This window comes from Aptenodytes forsteri, unplaced genomic scaffold, assembly GCF_000699145.1.
Source record: "Aptenodytes forsteri isolate BGI_AS27 unplaced genomic scaffold, ASM69914v1 Scaffold33, whole genome shotgun sequence".
Lineage (NCBI taxonomy): Eukaryota > Metazoa > Chordata > Aves > Sphenisciformes > Spheniscidae > Aptenodytes > Aptenodytes forsteri.
Window position 1 is genome coordinate 2,323,505 of NW_008795037.1, and position 13,115 is coordinate 2,336,619.

General features: G+C 37.9%; 1 protein-coding gene across 3 annotated transcripts in view; it reads left to right on the forward strand.

Moving 5' to 3' along the window:
• Nucleotides 1–12,299, forward strand: part of HEATR3 (HEAT repeat containing 3) — a 24,922-nt gene extending 12,623 nt beyond the window's left edge. Inside the window, exons 11-20 of one of the 3 annotated variants that reach the window (XM_009276710.2) lie at nucleotides 797–1,080; nucleotides 1,781–1,871; nucleotides 4,879–5,036; nucleotides 6,060–6,142; nucleotides 6,400–6,536; nucleotides 8,926–9,014; nucleotides 9,832–9,975; nucleotides 10,078–10,254; nucleotides 11,193–11,336; nucleotides 11,764–12,299. In XM_009276710.2, the coding sequence (XP_009274985.1) occupies nucleotides 797–1,080; nucleotides 1,781–1,871; nucleotides 4,879–5,036; nucleotides 6,060–6,142; nucleotides 6,400–6,536; nucleotides 8,926–9,014; nucleotides 9,832–9,975; nucleotides 10,078–10,254; nucleotides 11,193–11,312 (1,283 nt within the window). In that variant the 3' untranslated portion in view covers nucleotides 11,313–11,336; nucleotides 11,764–12,299. Of the gene's footprint in view, nucleotides 1–796; nucleotides 1,081–1,780; nucleotides 1,872–4,878; nucleotides 5,037–6,059; nucleotides 6,143–6,399; nucleotides 6,537–8,925; nucleotides 9,015–9,831; nucleotides 9,976–10,077; nucleotides 10,255–11,192 lie in introns of all 3 variants that reach the window. The other 2 variants (XM_009276709.2, XM_009276711.1) reach the window with 2 other exon arrangements.
• The last annotated feature ends 816 nt before the right edge of the window (nucleotides 12,300–13,115 follow it).

The following is a 13,115-nucleotide window of genomic DNA, read 5'->3' on the forward strand; positions in this document are numbered from 1 at the left end:
TTTACTCTTCTGATTCTCTCCCCCACCCCACCGGGGGGGAGTGAGCGAGCAGCTGTGTGGGGCGTAGTTGCTGGCGGGGGTTAAACCACAACAGAAGGACAGAAGGCTTAGTCTTCTCTGCTATAGTCTGGACATCCGATCGTCAAAGCCTGTATAGATGGTTCATGGGGTTATTTATGCCTCTTGGGATTGTGTTTTGGAGTAACCAAATATTTGCAACTAGTTTTAAAACTGTCTTAAATGCTTGATGCTGAATTCAGTACCTGCTCAGTGTGAGAACCCATTTTAACTGTTCATTGGTTTTCAATAGTGAAATGAGTCAGTAAGTAGTACAAGAATTGTTTTGATCTTAATAGGCGTAGGTTTTTACCTCAGATTCTCTATCTTGCATTCTTCTTTCCACCTCAAATGCTCAACCACGGTGATTTTTGATACTGGAGTGTAATAAATAAGTTTAATTTGAGGATCCTTAGAAAATGGTTATCTTGTGTGGATTTGCTATCACAGGTAAAAAGTGTCACCAAGATTGCTCCGCATAAATATTCTGTATGTCCTTACATGCTGAAATTTACTTAAGCTTAAGATGTGGGCATAACATAGTTACTACAGATTAGTATATGAAATGCTAAACAAAAAAATACAAGTCTGTAGAGAAAAGACTTGAACATTCGTACTGAAATATAAGCACTGAGTATTTTAACTAGTGGAGGCTGTGTCCTTACAAAATATATGGCTATTACAGAGCTGGGAATTGAGTATTTTAACAGACTTTAATATTTCAACTATCTCATTTTAGGCACCTTCTGGAATATCAAGGATACCATTCCAACAGCCAGCCTGGGAAGCATGGTTAATGCAATCCTGAAGATTTTTTCAGAATCATTAGCAATAGATGCTGGTGAAACAATTATTCGTATGAATGAAGCTGAAAAAAACAGGCTAAAACTTGCTGCGGAGGCAGAAGCTGAGGAAAACATGAGTGATGTTACAGATAGCCGTGTTTTGACTGAAGATGATGACATGGAAGAAATACCAAAAGGAAAAGTCAGAAGAGAAAATGACATTTCAGACCTACTTCCAGTAAGTGTGGCTGGCTGGCTCGCTCTCGGAGAGCTGAGTGCATTTGGCTGAGCATCTGACTGGTCTTGACTGAACGTTAGCCCAGAGTAGCTACCTACTAGTGTTACTAATCCTAACTCCCAAATGGCTTGACTATTTTAGCTAAAACTTCAAAGCTGAGCATGGAGAATTCAGCTCAACTTGTTCAAATGTAAGCAAGTTGCATGGCACATCAGGAAAGCGCATTTCCTTTTTTTTCCTCTAGTGGAAGGTATAGGCTTATCTGACACTTCTCCCTGTAGCTACTGCAGGAAGTTCTGATCTCTGCATAAGGCAAGTGAGACTTTTAGTGGTTGTAACCATTCAGTTGTGAGTGGAGATGGCACAGACGTAATGAATGCATTCACTATTGCGTACATGAAATGAGTAACAGAAATAAATGTTTCTGTTAGGGCTTTAGCTAACATTAGGTAATCTTTTCTGTTACAGCTTTAGTGCAGGTGGCGTTTCTTAGAGGTAAAATTTGTTCTGAAGCATCCAGCAGAAAGATGATAGGTTTTGTTTGCCTCTTGGTTTTGTTTGCCTTTTTTTTTTTTTTATAGGGAGGGATGAGAAGAGGAATTATCTGGATTGTGCTTTTAAATGGCAGCCTGGGTACTTTAAATTGCGCTGAAATGTTGTTTTACAAAATTAAATTTGGTTCATATTTTTCTTTTTTTAGTCTGATAAGTGGGAACTGAAAGAAGTGACAGCATTACTGATGGCTCAGCAGACTGCTCTGGAAATCATTGTTAATATGTGCTGCAGTGAAGGTTTGTAGGAATCTCTTTCATTGCAAGTGTTGTGGTCCCTGGAATAGATCATGTTTAGTTTGCTGTTTGGTGATCTTAGCTTTTAAGGGTGAATGCACATAGACTTCTTGTCCCTGATACCCTCATCTAGGGGGCAGATTGGATTGTAATTTCTATTACTAATTTAAGTATTTTTTTTCCTCATTTAAATAATTTCTATCGCCTTACATATTTTTGCATGATACTACGTGTGCCAACATTTAAGAACAAACAAAAAAAGCACTTGTGCCGAAGAGATATTTCTTAAAAAGTATTACAGCAAATTCTTTGTTCAGTTAGAGCGTGGTCTGAGTGTTCATCTGATACAGTGTGGGTTTGAATCCTGTTGCAGGACTGGGGCATCAATTTTTTAAAGCAGTTAATCTTCTAGTTTTGATTTAGTTTTGATACTACAAGTGTTGCAGAAGAAGGAGGAGAGACAGCTTTTGCATGCAAATCTGGCAGCAGTACAGATTTAGGCTGTTCAGAGTTCCACCTATGAGCTTTTTCGGAGGAGAAAGAAAGGCTGTTACTCTGGGGGGAGTAGGAAATAGATATTCTGTATCTTCTATGAGCTCTGATACTCAGTTTTGATAGCTTTTCTCCGAATCTTCAGGAAAATAAATGATTCTCAGATTCTGTTTAAAAACAAACAAAACCCCCAAAACTCAAAAAACTCCTCCAAAACCTAGAAATTGTAATTGCTAGTACAGTTCATGAGCCTGATGCAAAAGTAATTGTGTAGGAGATAACTTTCTAAGTAAATCTTTCAGGTTTTAATAAAATCCGCCGTAATACCCAGATATTCCCAATGGTGATTTTTTTTTTCTCTTACAGCGCAAGGAAATTCTGCACCTAGTATATGAAGTTCATTTCATAACTGCATTTCTCATCTAATGAGCTGTAATTCATAAGCTCTCCCCTTTAATTGGAAAATCTCTTGTGGATAAGCTGCATATTCTGCCATTCACTCAGTGTAATGTAAGGTTGATTGTGTTGTGTTTCACTACAGTACTTTACCCATTCATGGGCAGACGGAAAAATAGTCTGTAGAAATAAAGAGGAATCCAGAGGCAGCTGTTCATTTAATTTTCAAGTTATTTGAGGACTAAAATAGCTCTAGCCATTATGCTGAGTTCATAGAAACACTCAGCTTGCCTCAGAACTGAGGGAAATGACCAGGCTGGCAAGAGATGTGTTTTACTGAACGCTGGCTTGCGTTTGGAAGAAGGAGAGTGCTCTTCCCTTAACAGGGACACGGGAAGGCATCCAGGAGACTCCAGCATTGCTATCCAGTCTGTAGTTTGTAGGTTACCAGTGCTAGCTGAGATGGGATTGCCATTGGAAATGCTTCTGTATTTCCAAGAACGTTACAAGAAACCTGATCTTAGTTATGGGCTAATGTACCAGAATCCGGTTCCTGCTCTGCCCTGGTCACTCACTGTGAACATACGATGACTGTTGTCTTTGTTGTTGCTGAATTGCATGGTCAGCTCATATAGTTATAATTTAATTTTCAAAGGAGATCTTTGTTTTTGCTTTTTAAAGATGCAGATGGAATTTTTTTAGAAGAGGCAAGAGACTGACTGAAAGGGGGATGTCTGCTTTGTTTTCACGCTTGTTGCTACTGTGGGTTAGTAAAGCATAAAAGACAACTGTTTTCTCATGCAAAGGCTATTAACACTAGCATATTATGGCTGTAGAATTAATTAGATATTACCATAAGCAAAAGAAGATGCCTGTGTGATCAAGTTGCCACAGCCTGATGAGTTACTTTGCACCAGATAACAGTTGTCATCACCTTCAGATAAATTCTTAAGCTGCCGCACAGTGCAGGTGAAATGCATTCATTTAGACTTTCTTGCTGTATTTTAAATGAATGAATTTATCTTTTGCCACAGAAAAAGTGCATGGCTGTTACCATAGTTACCACAGTACCTGGATCTCATGTGAATCTGTGTTGTCAGACAAAATTACTTGAGGCTGAATATGATATTTTTTCGTCACAGTAGTTAAATATCCTGACCTATGTACGCAAGCAGAGCTTTCACCTGTCAGTGAGGAGGATCAGTCCAACCTGTAGACTTAGGACTTGCGTAAACACCAGTGTCACACCAGTTAAAATGTAACCAGGTTTAAAACAACTTTAGATAAATCAGTGTAAACTCTGTGGACGTAGATATATCAGTTTAAATATAAATGATGGACTTAGCTTGTGCTTGTCAGGCCAAGTCCGCCTTAAGCCATGGACAGATCATTCACTTTACAGTAGCTGTGCCCGTTGGTAACACTACCTCAACCCCTCTTGCCATGTTTGCCCTTACAGATCTGCTAGTAGAGTAAATCATGTAAGTATAAACCTAGTTTAATTTACTTAAAATATGTTGCCTGAGATGGCTAACAGAGATGATCTGGCTTGCTTTGGCTTGTTTTGCTGTCGTCACTTCCTTTCAACTGGCCTTGCTGTGGAGACGGTAACATCTTCATCCAGCCCAGTTACTGCCCAGTCAGAGGTCATCTGTCTGTGGCTTCAGTATTGCCAGGGAAAATAGTTGCCTTAAACTGATAGCAGTTAGTAAACAAGTTAAGTTAAACTGATGTATTTGCATGCTTGAATCGACCTCAGAAAGTAAAATGGTACAATCCAAGTTAAAATCCTAGTAAATGCTTTATGAAATATTTCTTCTGTACTTTTTTTGATATCTTTAAGTGAAGCGTAGTTAATATCAGAGAAGGAAGTACCCATGTATGAAGAACCTCTCTCATAAGAATACTTTTGCCTGAGTGACTAGAAAATAGATATTTTTGTAAAATAAAACAATTTAAACAAAAGTAGTACAATATATAGAACTGTGGCTTAATGGCGCTTGGTCTGTGTGGACTTCATTAGAGCCCAAAGACTCCTAAACCAAGAGCTGGAGCCAAGTTTAATTGGGAAGTAGGATACCTATTGCATAAGTGATGTTTCAAGACTGTCTTCTGTTCTCAGATCCCTCTGATGACGAATGGGAAGAACTCTCCAGCAGTGATGAAAGCGACTTGTTTATGGAAAACTCATACAATGAGGGGGGCGGGCTGCTAATGTCACCTCTGTGCCTCTCTGATGAGGTTAACTCAGCATTTCTGAACAACCTCATTCCAAAGAAGGTATTGTCTTTTATTTTATTTCCAATACATGGTACAGTCTTTCCCTTGTGCCTGATTTGTATCCCAGGTTAGGCAAACAAATTATCCCAATCCATCTGGAGAAGAATATTTTTTTAAATCAGTTTAGCTTCACTTTTTTTTGGCCTAGAGGTGGAGCATCATCACGTGAGCTGTCTTGACCTAAATAATTTCTTCATGTAAGTGGGAATAAAAGGTTCATGTGTTTCAGAAATGTGGTGCACTTTTTTTTTTTCTTTTCTTAATTTGGCTTTTCCAAAGTACAAAGGTCATTCCTTGATTTGGACGTGGAAAAGGATTGCCTGCAAAAAGAAAGGAAACTTTGAGTAGAAGCATGACTGCCAGATTTCCATATTAGCTAAGTGAGGTGGAAGTAACGTATGTGAATGGCAACAGCCAGCACTGAAAAAGTGCGAGTTCCTCTTTCCCCCTGTTTTATACATAGTGTCTGAAGTACAATATTTGACACTAACAAGAATTCAGATGTTCTTGTTTCAGAGTTTTGCTCATTCTTATTTGGGGTTGTAAAGATGAAGTTCGTCATTTGAATCAGTTATTATGCTCGTTCAGCAGCGTGGTAGAATTCTGACCCAAGACATCAAGGTGCGAGATGATTCAAGGCTTTTTGTACTTAATAGCAAGCAGTCTAAATTTCATGGCAAGGTCTTTCAGACTTGCAGCTATCTGAAAATCTGTAGCGGAATCTGTAAGAAGAAAGATCTAAATAAAAAAGAATAGCAGAGACCTAGAAAATCACCTTTTCTTCAGTACAGTTGGATACTTAAAATATGCTATGCTAAACCCAGTGTGTAATTGCACCATTTGAGTGATTGAGGAAGATTCTGGCATTTTTAGCAGGTGATACACTTGCTACCTGGAAAGCTTTGAAATACGTAGTTTGAAGTATCTGTTTGACATTAAGCTAAAATTTCAGTCTTCCCCCCCCAAACACACCAAAAAAAAAAAAAAGCTTTATTGCTTAACCTTTCTTTTTCCCCTCCCCAGATTCTTGAAAAAACTGCTTTTCCGAACAGTGTTGCTCTAGACATCTGTATGCACAATCCGTCTTGGAAACCATTAATTAAAAAGTAGGAATTTCATTGTCTCTCTTACTATTTTTCATGTATATTCAGTTGTTATAGAACTCTTAGAAGGATTGTCCATCTTTGGGTTGCTTTTAAGATCTGGACGATGGCAGATCTGATACGTGATTTTGAATAAAGAGGTGCAAATGTTTGTGTAAACTGCACACCGGATCACAGCCTTATTGAATTCAAGATCCTTCTTTGTATTTCGACATCTGTTTTCAAAGAGATCTGCTAAGTGCATTTTTTGTTTGTTTCAGACTGAATGCAGTGCAGTGTAGAGCCTTAACATGTCTTCATAGCATTTTGTTAGTGTCAGATGTGGATTGTCTTGGAGGAGTTTCAGCACTTCAGTCCCTTGCACAGCATCTCTCGCAGCTAGTCTTTTCTAAAACGGGTAAGATGTAAAGGGGGCTTGCTGACCTATTTCATAAAGATATAAGGTAGCCATGTACGTTGTTAAGTTTTAATGCCATTTTATTACTATTTTTATCCTTTTGGTTTTTCAAAATAAGGATACCGAATGCTGGAAATGTGCTGACAAAACGGTGTACCTTGATAAGATGTGTTTATCCATATTGCATTTTGAGCAAGTATGCTCCTAATGCAAGAATATGCTTTATGTCTCTGTGTGTGCACGCAGAAAGTCACTAAGTTAGTGGATGAATCCTGCCTTGCTGTGAGACCAGAACTGTTTGCTTGATCACATTTGTGATAATAATGGCAGTTTTTCATCAATCAGACAAGCCATGAAGAAGACAGGACATTTTCGTTTTAAATGTGCAAACTAGCTTAAATAGACGTGAAAAAAAAGGGTAACTAGCACAGTCTTTCACATAATTTTTTCTAGGAATCTTATGAAATTATGGCAAAGGTGGTGGCTGCAAAAAACTCCAGAATGTACATGCTTGTTACAGTAGGAAAGATAGCAGCCGCCTTGTCTCCAGGATATGCTTTATGCATATGATTGCGTAGCTTTACTGAAAATATATTTGTAATAAGAAAATGTGCAAAGTTTTTATGACTAAATATTAAAGCTGCTTAACTTCCTGTTATGGTGGTGGTCGATTTCAATAGAGAAGGCAATAAATTTCATTTTTCTAAAAATACTATTTTAGAATATCAGATATATCCCAGTAAACACTATAACGTATCCACTGTAGTTCCTCCAAGGCACATTATTTCATAGAGATACTGTGATGGTTTCCCCATAGATCTGCTAGTATCGGTATCATTGGATGGTGTAGTGTAGGCATGCAGCAGTTAGCATTTCCATCTACCTCCTGTAATCTTATACATCAGATCAGCATCATTCCAATAATACTGTTGGACCATTTATGCTATGATGTCTCTGTTACTGACACTAGAGAAGCTGAACCGAGATTACAAAAAAAAAAATAAAAAAGTGATTCCAAGCTGATGATCTGGTTCCCTGACGGGCTGCTTCATTCAGACTATTCTGATAATCTGTTTTTGTTTTTAGGTCAGTGATGATGGCTATTCAAAAAATAAAAGATATTCTTAGAGGCTGGAAAAGCCTGCCAATTCTCAAAATTGTCAGAAAGCATTTTTCCGAAAACAGATCTGTTGAAGTCTAGCATATGCATGGCTTTGTCATTTCTTGTCTCTTAGAAGCTTGAGAAGCTCAGTTTTCTTCCCTTCCTTCAAGCATCTTCATTTGTAGCCACAAATGCGGTGTATGTAGTTCCTGTGTGCTGTAGTGTATGGTATGACACTGCATTAATGCTTGAAAATGCATCTGCCTGCAAAACACACTTTTTTCTCAGTGTCATTAAAGGCATGTGATCAGTCTATGGGAACATTATTACTGAGCACGTAGTGCTTGAAAAGCTAAAATGCAGGAAATGAAAATAAATATGAAGACATATGCAAGGAAGCTCATATAAAATATTTGTCTCATGCTTGAAGAGCAGGACTTGCAAGATTTCAGGGTCTACATGTTATGCTTCGCAATAGTCAGTTCTTAGATGAAACTGGAGAAGCGGCTGGCTGAAGACAGAGGGTGCTAATAAATTAGTTTAATGGCCCATGTCCATTTTCGTTAACATGCTATTTTTTTAATAGTTAAATGCTATGTCATGGAAACTGCCAGATAGATTTGATAACATACCAACATGTGGTTAGAAGGAATTCTGTGGTTTACAGGGTGAAAAAGAGGCATAAAGATCTAGTTGCTTACATGGGAAAGGAGGAGTTATGCATGAAATAATCAAGAGTTTCTGCATCTGGAGTAGTCCAGAAAATAAGAGCACGTTAGAGGAAAATAAAAAGCTTCAAGAAATGCAGAACATGTATTGAAGATGATGGCTGGTATTGATGAATGTGTAGTCAAACAAGAATAATGCAGTGTTTGAATCGTACATTTCTGAAAGGTTATTAAACCACCAGAAAACATGCTCTTTATATGAATTGGAAAGAGTCCAGTGTTCTGGGTGTCTGACAAGCCTGCTTGGAAGACAGAAGAAAGGAGTTGAAGTATGCAGTCAGCTTCTGTAGTTAAGACGATGACACACAAGTGTCTTAACCAGGGATGTGCCTGAAAATGAGGACCAACTGTGGTCTAACTTCCAGATGCAATTAATACTGAATTCAAACAAATCACTATAGTTACAACCTACAAAGACCAGTCTCTGAAAATCTAGCTCTTCCTGTTTGTGGTAGTACCTGGAGGAACAATTCAGGGATTAAGGAATTTGTATTTCTTTGCTTCTTGTATCCTTCATCTTCCTGTTTAACTTTTGGCTCTGGGTTCAACTCTTTGACAGAACTCCCTACAGACACAGAATTCCTGGAAGCCATAACCAGCGCTTTGAGGGCTCTCCTACAAACAATGGCATCAAAGAACATCTCCCAGGTAAAAGCTTTCAAACTCAAATGCTCTGGTAGGTTCAAATTCATGTGAGATTGTGCTGGAAAGTTTTTGAAACAAAACCATCTAAATGAAGTGCTAAATTTCAGCAACTGTGAACACTGAAAGAACAGATTTAATAGCATTCACTCTTTGTATTTTTCATGGACCTTACAGGAATACTTCTTTATATATCTTCTCCTTAATATGGAAACAGATGAAAGGTATTTCAAAACCAAAATGGCAATAAGCCACAGGTAGTATCTTTAGGAGATGGATAAAATGACAAGCATTTAGTAAATTAGCACCTAGAAACGTGGATTCTTTATTTCCTGATGTCATCTAGTTGAAGCTGGTTGTCCTTCTAGAATCTTGGCTGGACATGAATTAGTGAGCTAGATATCGGAATGAACCATAGTAGTTTGTTATACAAGACGTAATACTAGGTGGTCTGCTGGTCCTTTCTTCCTTTAAACTGAAAAATGAGCTTCTGTACTATAAGTTGTAATGAGTTGGAAATAGTTACTGAGCTAGATAAGTTTGTGAAAATCCCTTTGGGCTCAGAACTTTTTCCTTTAGCTTCATGACAGCCTTGGTTATGTTCTGGAAGAAACACCTTAAAAAGTTGAAAGGGAGAGTTTAACTGTTTTCTTGCTGCTTACATTTTCAGAATTCATGTAGTTTTCATAATAGAGGACTCTGTTTCTCTGTTATAAATTTGCCTGTGTTCTGTAAAAGCAAATGATCCAAATGTCATATTTGAGAATTTCCATGAAAATGTAACTATGTCTATCTTGTCGTTCCCCACCCCCTTGCTAAACAGTGTATGACTCCTGAGCAGCTATTGGCTTTATGTGAAGCTGGTATTCACAGCAGCAATGCCAGCGTTAAAGTGAACGTAGTGAGCATCCTTGGAATTTCTGGCAGCGTCCTGGCAAAAGGACAAGATACAGCTGAAACACTAAAGGTGAAAAATCGAACTTTGCATTGCAAGCCTAAAACAGTTTTGATACTTCTTTCAATTTCCTTAAGCATCGCCGGAAAAATCAAATTTTCTCTCTTATTTCAGATGATTGGAAAATTTCTTCTTGAGGTTGCTATGAAGGAATCTTCTCTTGTGGTAGCAGGGGAAGCCTTGGATGCACTTTTTGATGTATTTGCAGATGGTAAAGAAGCAGAAAAGGCGGCGGTACAGATCAAGTTGCTTCCAGCACTGAAAGAATTTCAGCCAGTGTTCAAAATGAGGGTAGGCATCAAATGCCAGCCAGCTCAGGGTCTCAACACACAGTGTGGGTTAAAGGTTTGAGATTGGGCTGCTAGAAGAGATAATTAAGCAGGAATGTATGGCTTTATAAGATGACCCAAAAAAAAGAAAACAGATAATTGAATTCCTGATATTCTGCTTTAGAGGAAAGAAATACACTTACCTTGCAGTTCATGGAACTGTCAAGGTAACAGTGCAGCATCTGCATTCCAACATCTGCATTACACCATCAGCATTATTGATGTCGAAATCACTGTATTGTTCTGAAACCCTTGTGAAAAAAAAAATGCTGCTGATGTCTCTGGAGGAGAACAGCTAAATTGGTGGGAGAGAAGTCCCTTCTAAAGTTACATTGACGTCTTTTGTTTTTAACTTGCTGTAGTTGCAGGAGGACATTTTTGTTCTGCTGTTGGTTAATTAAAATAGATCATGTATTCTGTATTTTCAAGAATCACAAGGCCAAAATTCTAAACTAATTTTAGGTACATCCTTGTCTTAAATAGGGTATGACCTTCAATATGTTTTTTCTTTAGTCAGATGAAGCCTGAGGAGTGACTTTCATAGTCTTAAAGCTAAGCACTATACACACAAAATACATACCTGACAGTGCTACAGTTGTTTGGTTAATGAGATGTGCAAGGTCTTTCATATAAAAAGCTACAGAAAATAAGTGTATGTTTCAGATTTATGAGTGAAATAGCATGCCAGTAGTAGCCTAGTTTTAGGCAGAGATGTATTACAGTAAATTGCCTTGCAGAAATAATCTAGCTACGCATGTGCACACGTGAACATGTTGGAGTTCTCAAAAGGCATGGGTAGCATGCCTTGATAGAAGACATATTTACAATTACTGTAAACTTTAGATGATCTAATAGGAGAAACTGATCCATTAGTAAAGTATATGTTTTTTGGTTTTACAGATGCGAAAAGAAGGCAAAGGACAATATAGTACAGATCAACTGTGTGTTCTTGACAATGTGAAGATGAATTTGAGAAGATTCATTGCATATCAGGAGACACTAGGGAAAACCCCAACTTGAAACATCGAGGAACTTTAAACTAAGGTTTCCGTTACTGAATAATATTTTCAAAAAATATAACCGTTTTGAACTTCTAAAATTTATTGAGCAGAGCAGTTTTGCTTTCATATTAATACTGCATTTTTTTACGTTCAGTATTTTTATACTTCTGGGTTGATGCAATATGAAAGTCACATCAGCATAAAAAGACATAGCATACTTTGAGATTAAGTGTTAGCAGTGATAAGAATGTGCTCTTGCAGTCCTGAGGTCTGTACATAGCACCCCTGTCATTGTTTAGAAATTCTCACATATCCTGGTGGAAAACTGTAATTGCATGAAAAAGTAATTTAGAGAATATTCTCGGTTACATGTCAGATCAAGAAAAAAATTTTAAAGCTTAAGATATTTTTCGGGGAATCGAGCAGTGGCAGAATGTTCATATTTGCTATTTGCTCTTACCTATTTCTAGAATTGCACGGGCACTTACGGCAAGCTTCTCAAGAGAAGTGTGTGACAAGGGTGTAGATTACTGTCAGCACTTGGATCTGTTACTTCATGAGGTTCATCAGAGAAAACTGTTTCAGATTCATTTATGATCAATTCAGTATGAAGGCTTTTTGCTGTGGAAATCAGTGTAAGAGGATCCTATGCTTATACGCAGCTCCCTGTTTTTACTTTATTTTGGTTGGTATTTCTGAAAATCAAGTCTCCTGATCTACTTTCTTCCTTGTAATTCTACGTCAGGATGAATTTGAATTCAGGGAAGTAGTAAACCTAATAAAAAGTAATTTTTTGTATTGAGGTATTATCTAAAGTAACTTTATAATTGCTTAAAATATCTTTTTCAAATATTTATGATAGGGATTTTTAAGCTGTAAAACACAGAAACTATTTTCAAAAAATGTCACTGATTCATGAAGATTGTATGTGAACTTCCATATATCAAAAGCTTTGGTTTTGTTTCTGTGAATGAGGTCCTCTCATACACTTTTTTTTTTTTAAGGAAAAAAAACCCCAACTAAACACAAAAGCATTTTGTTATGCTTATTTTTGAAATGGGAGGTTTTTTCCTCCCTCTTCTCTTATCATGCTGCCTTAGTACAGGCATCTAGTTTTTGGCAAAATTTTGCCCGTGGTGTTAGGCATGGAATTACAAAGACCAAATTTGCTTGGTTTCTTAGATTTCAGTCTCTTAGATTGGAAAGCAGGCTCAGGAACTGACCAGATAACTTGCAAATGACTGACTTTATGAAATCCTGACGTATGGTATTTTGTCAGATGACAAATGCGAGAGAAAGTGAAAAATGAGTTTAAGCAGCTATACTGCCTGGAAGTCCTGTTACTGCTATTACTTTACAGGAGTTGGATGAAATGTGTGGTGTGATGTGATGCGATGCCTGTTAATCAAACGAGTGAGTGGGATTGGGAAGGCTCAAAGGCCATTGAGTCTGGCCTGGAGAAGTCCAGGAGAAGTCCTGAGGAGCATGGAGCGGTTGAAGGGTTATCCTGGGATTTGGCAGGGGCAGGCAGTGAAGAGGGCTGGCGTGTAACATCTGAGGAAAGAGTAGCTAGGTGGATTACGGTGTAAGACTGCACAGTGCATGGATTTTAATCCCAATGTTAGTTATACTTGCTGTACACTGAGGATAGTATAATATTAGCCTGATAAAGGCATTAGTATTTGTTTGGAGCACTTAAAAGGACTTTCACGCAGAAAGTTCTGCTCTCATTTTCTGGGTGCCACATTGAATTGCAGGGTGATCTAGGTTGGAAAGGATCTCTGGAGGTCTCTTAGTCCAGTCCCCTGCTCAAAGCAGGACT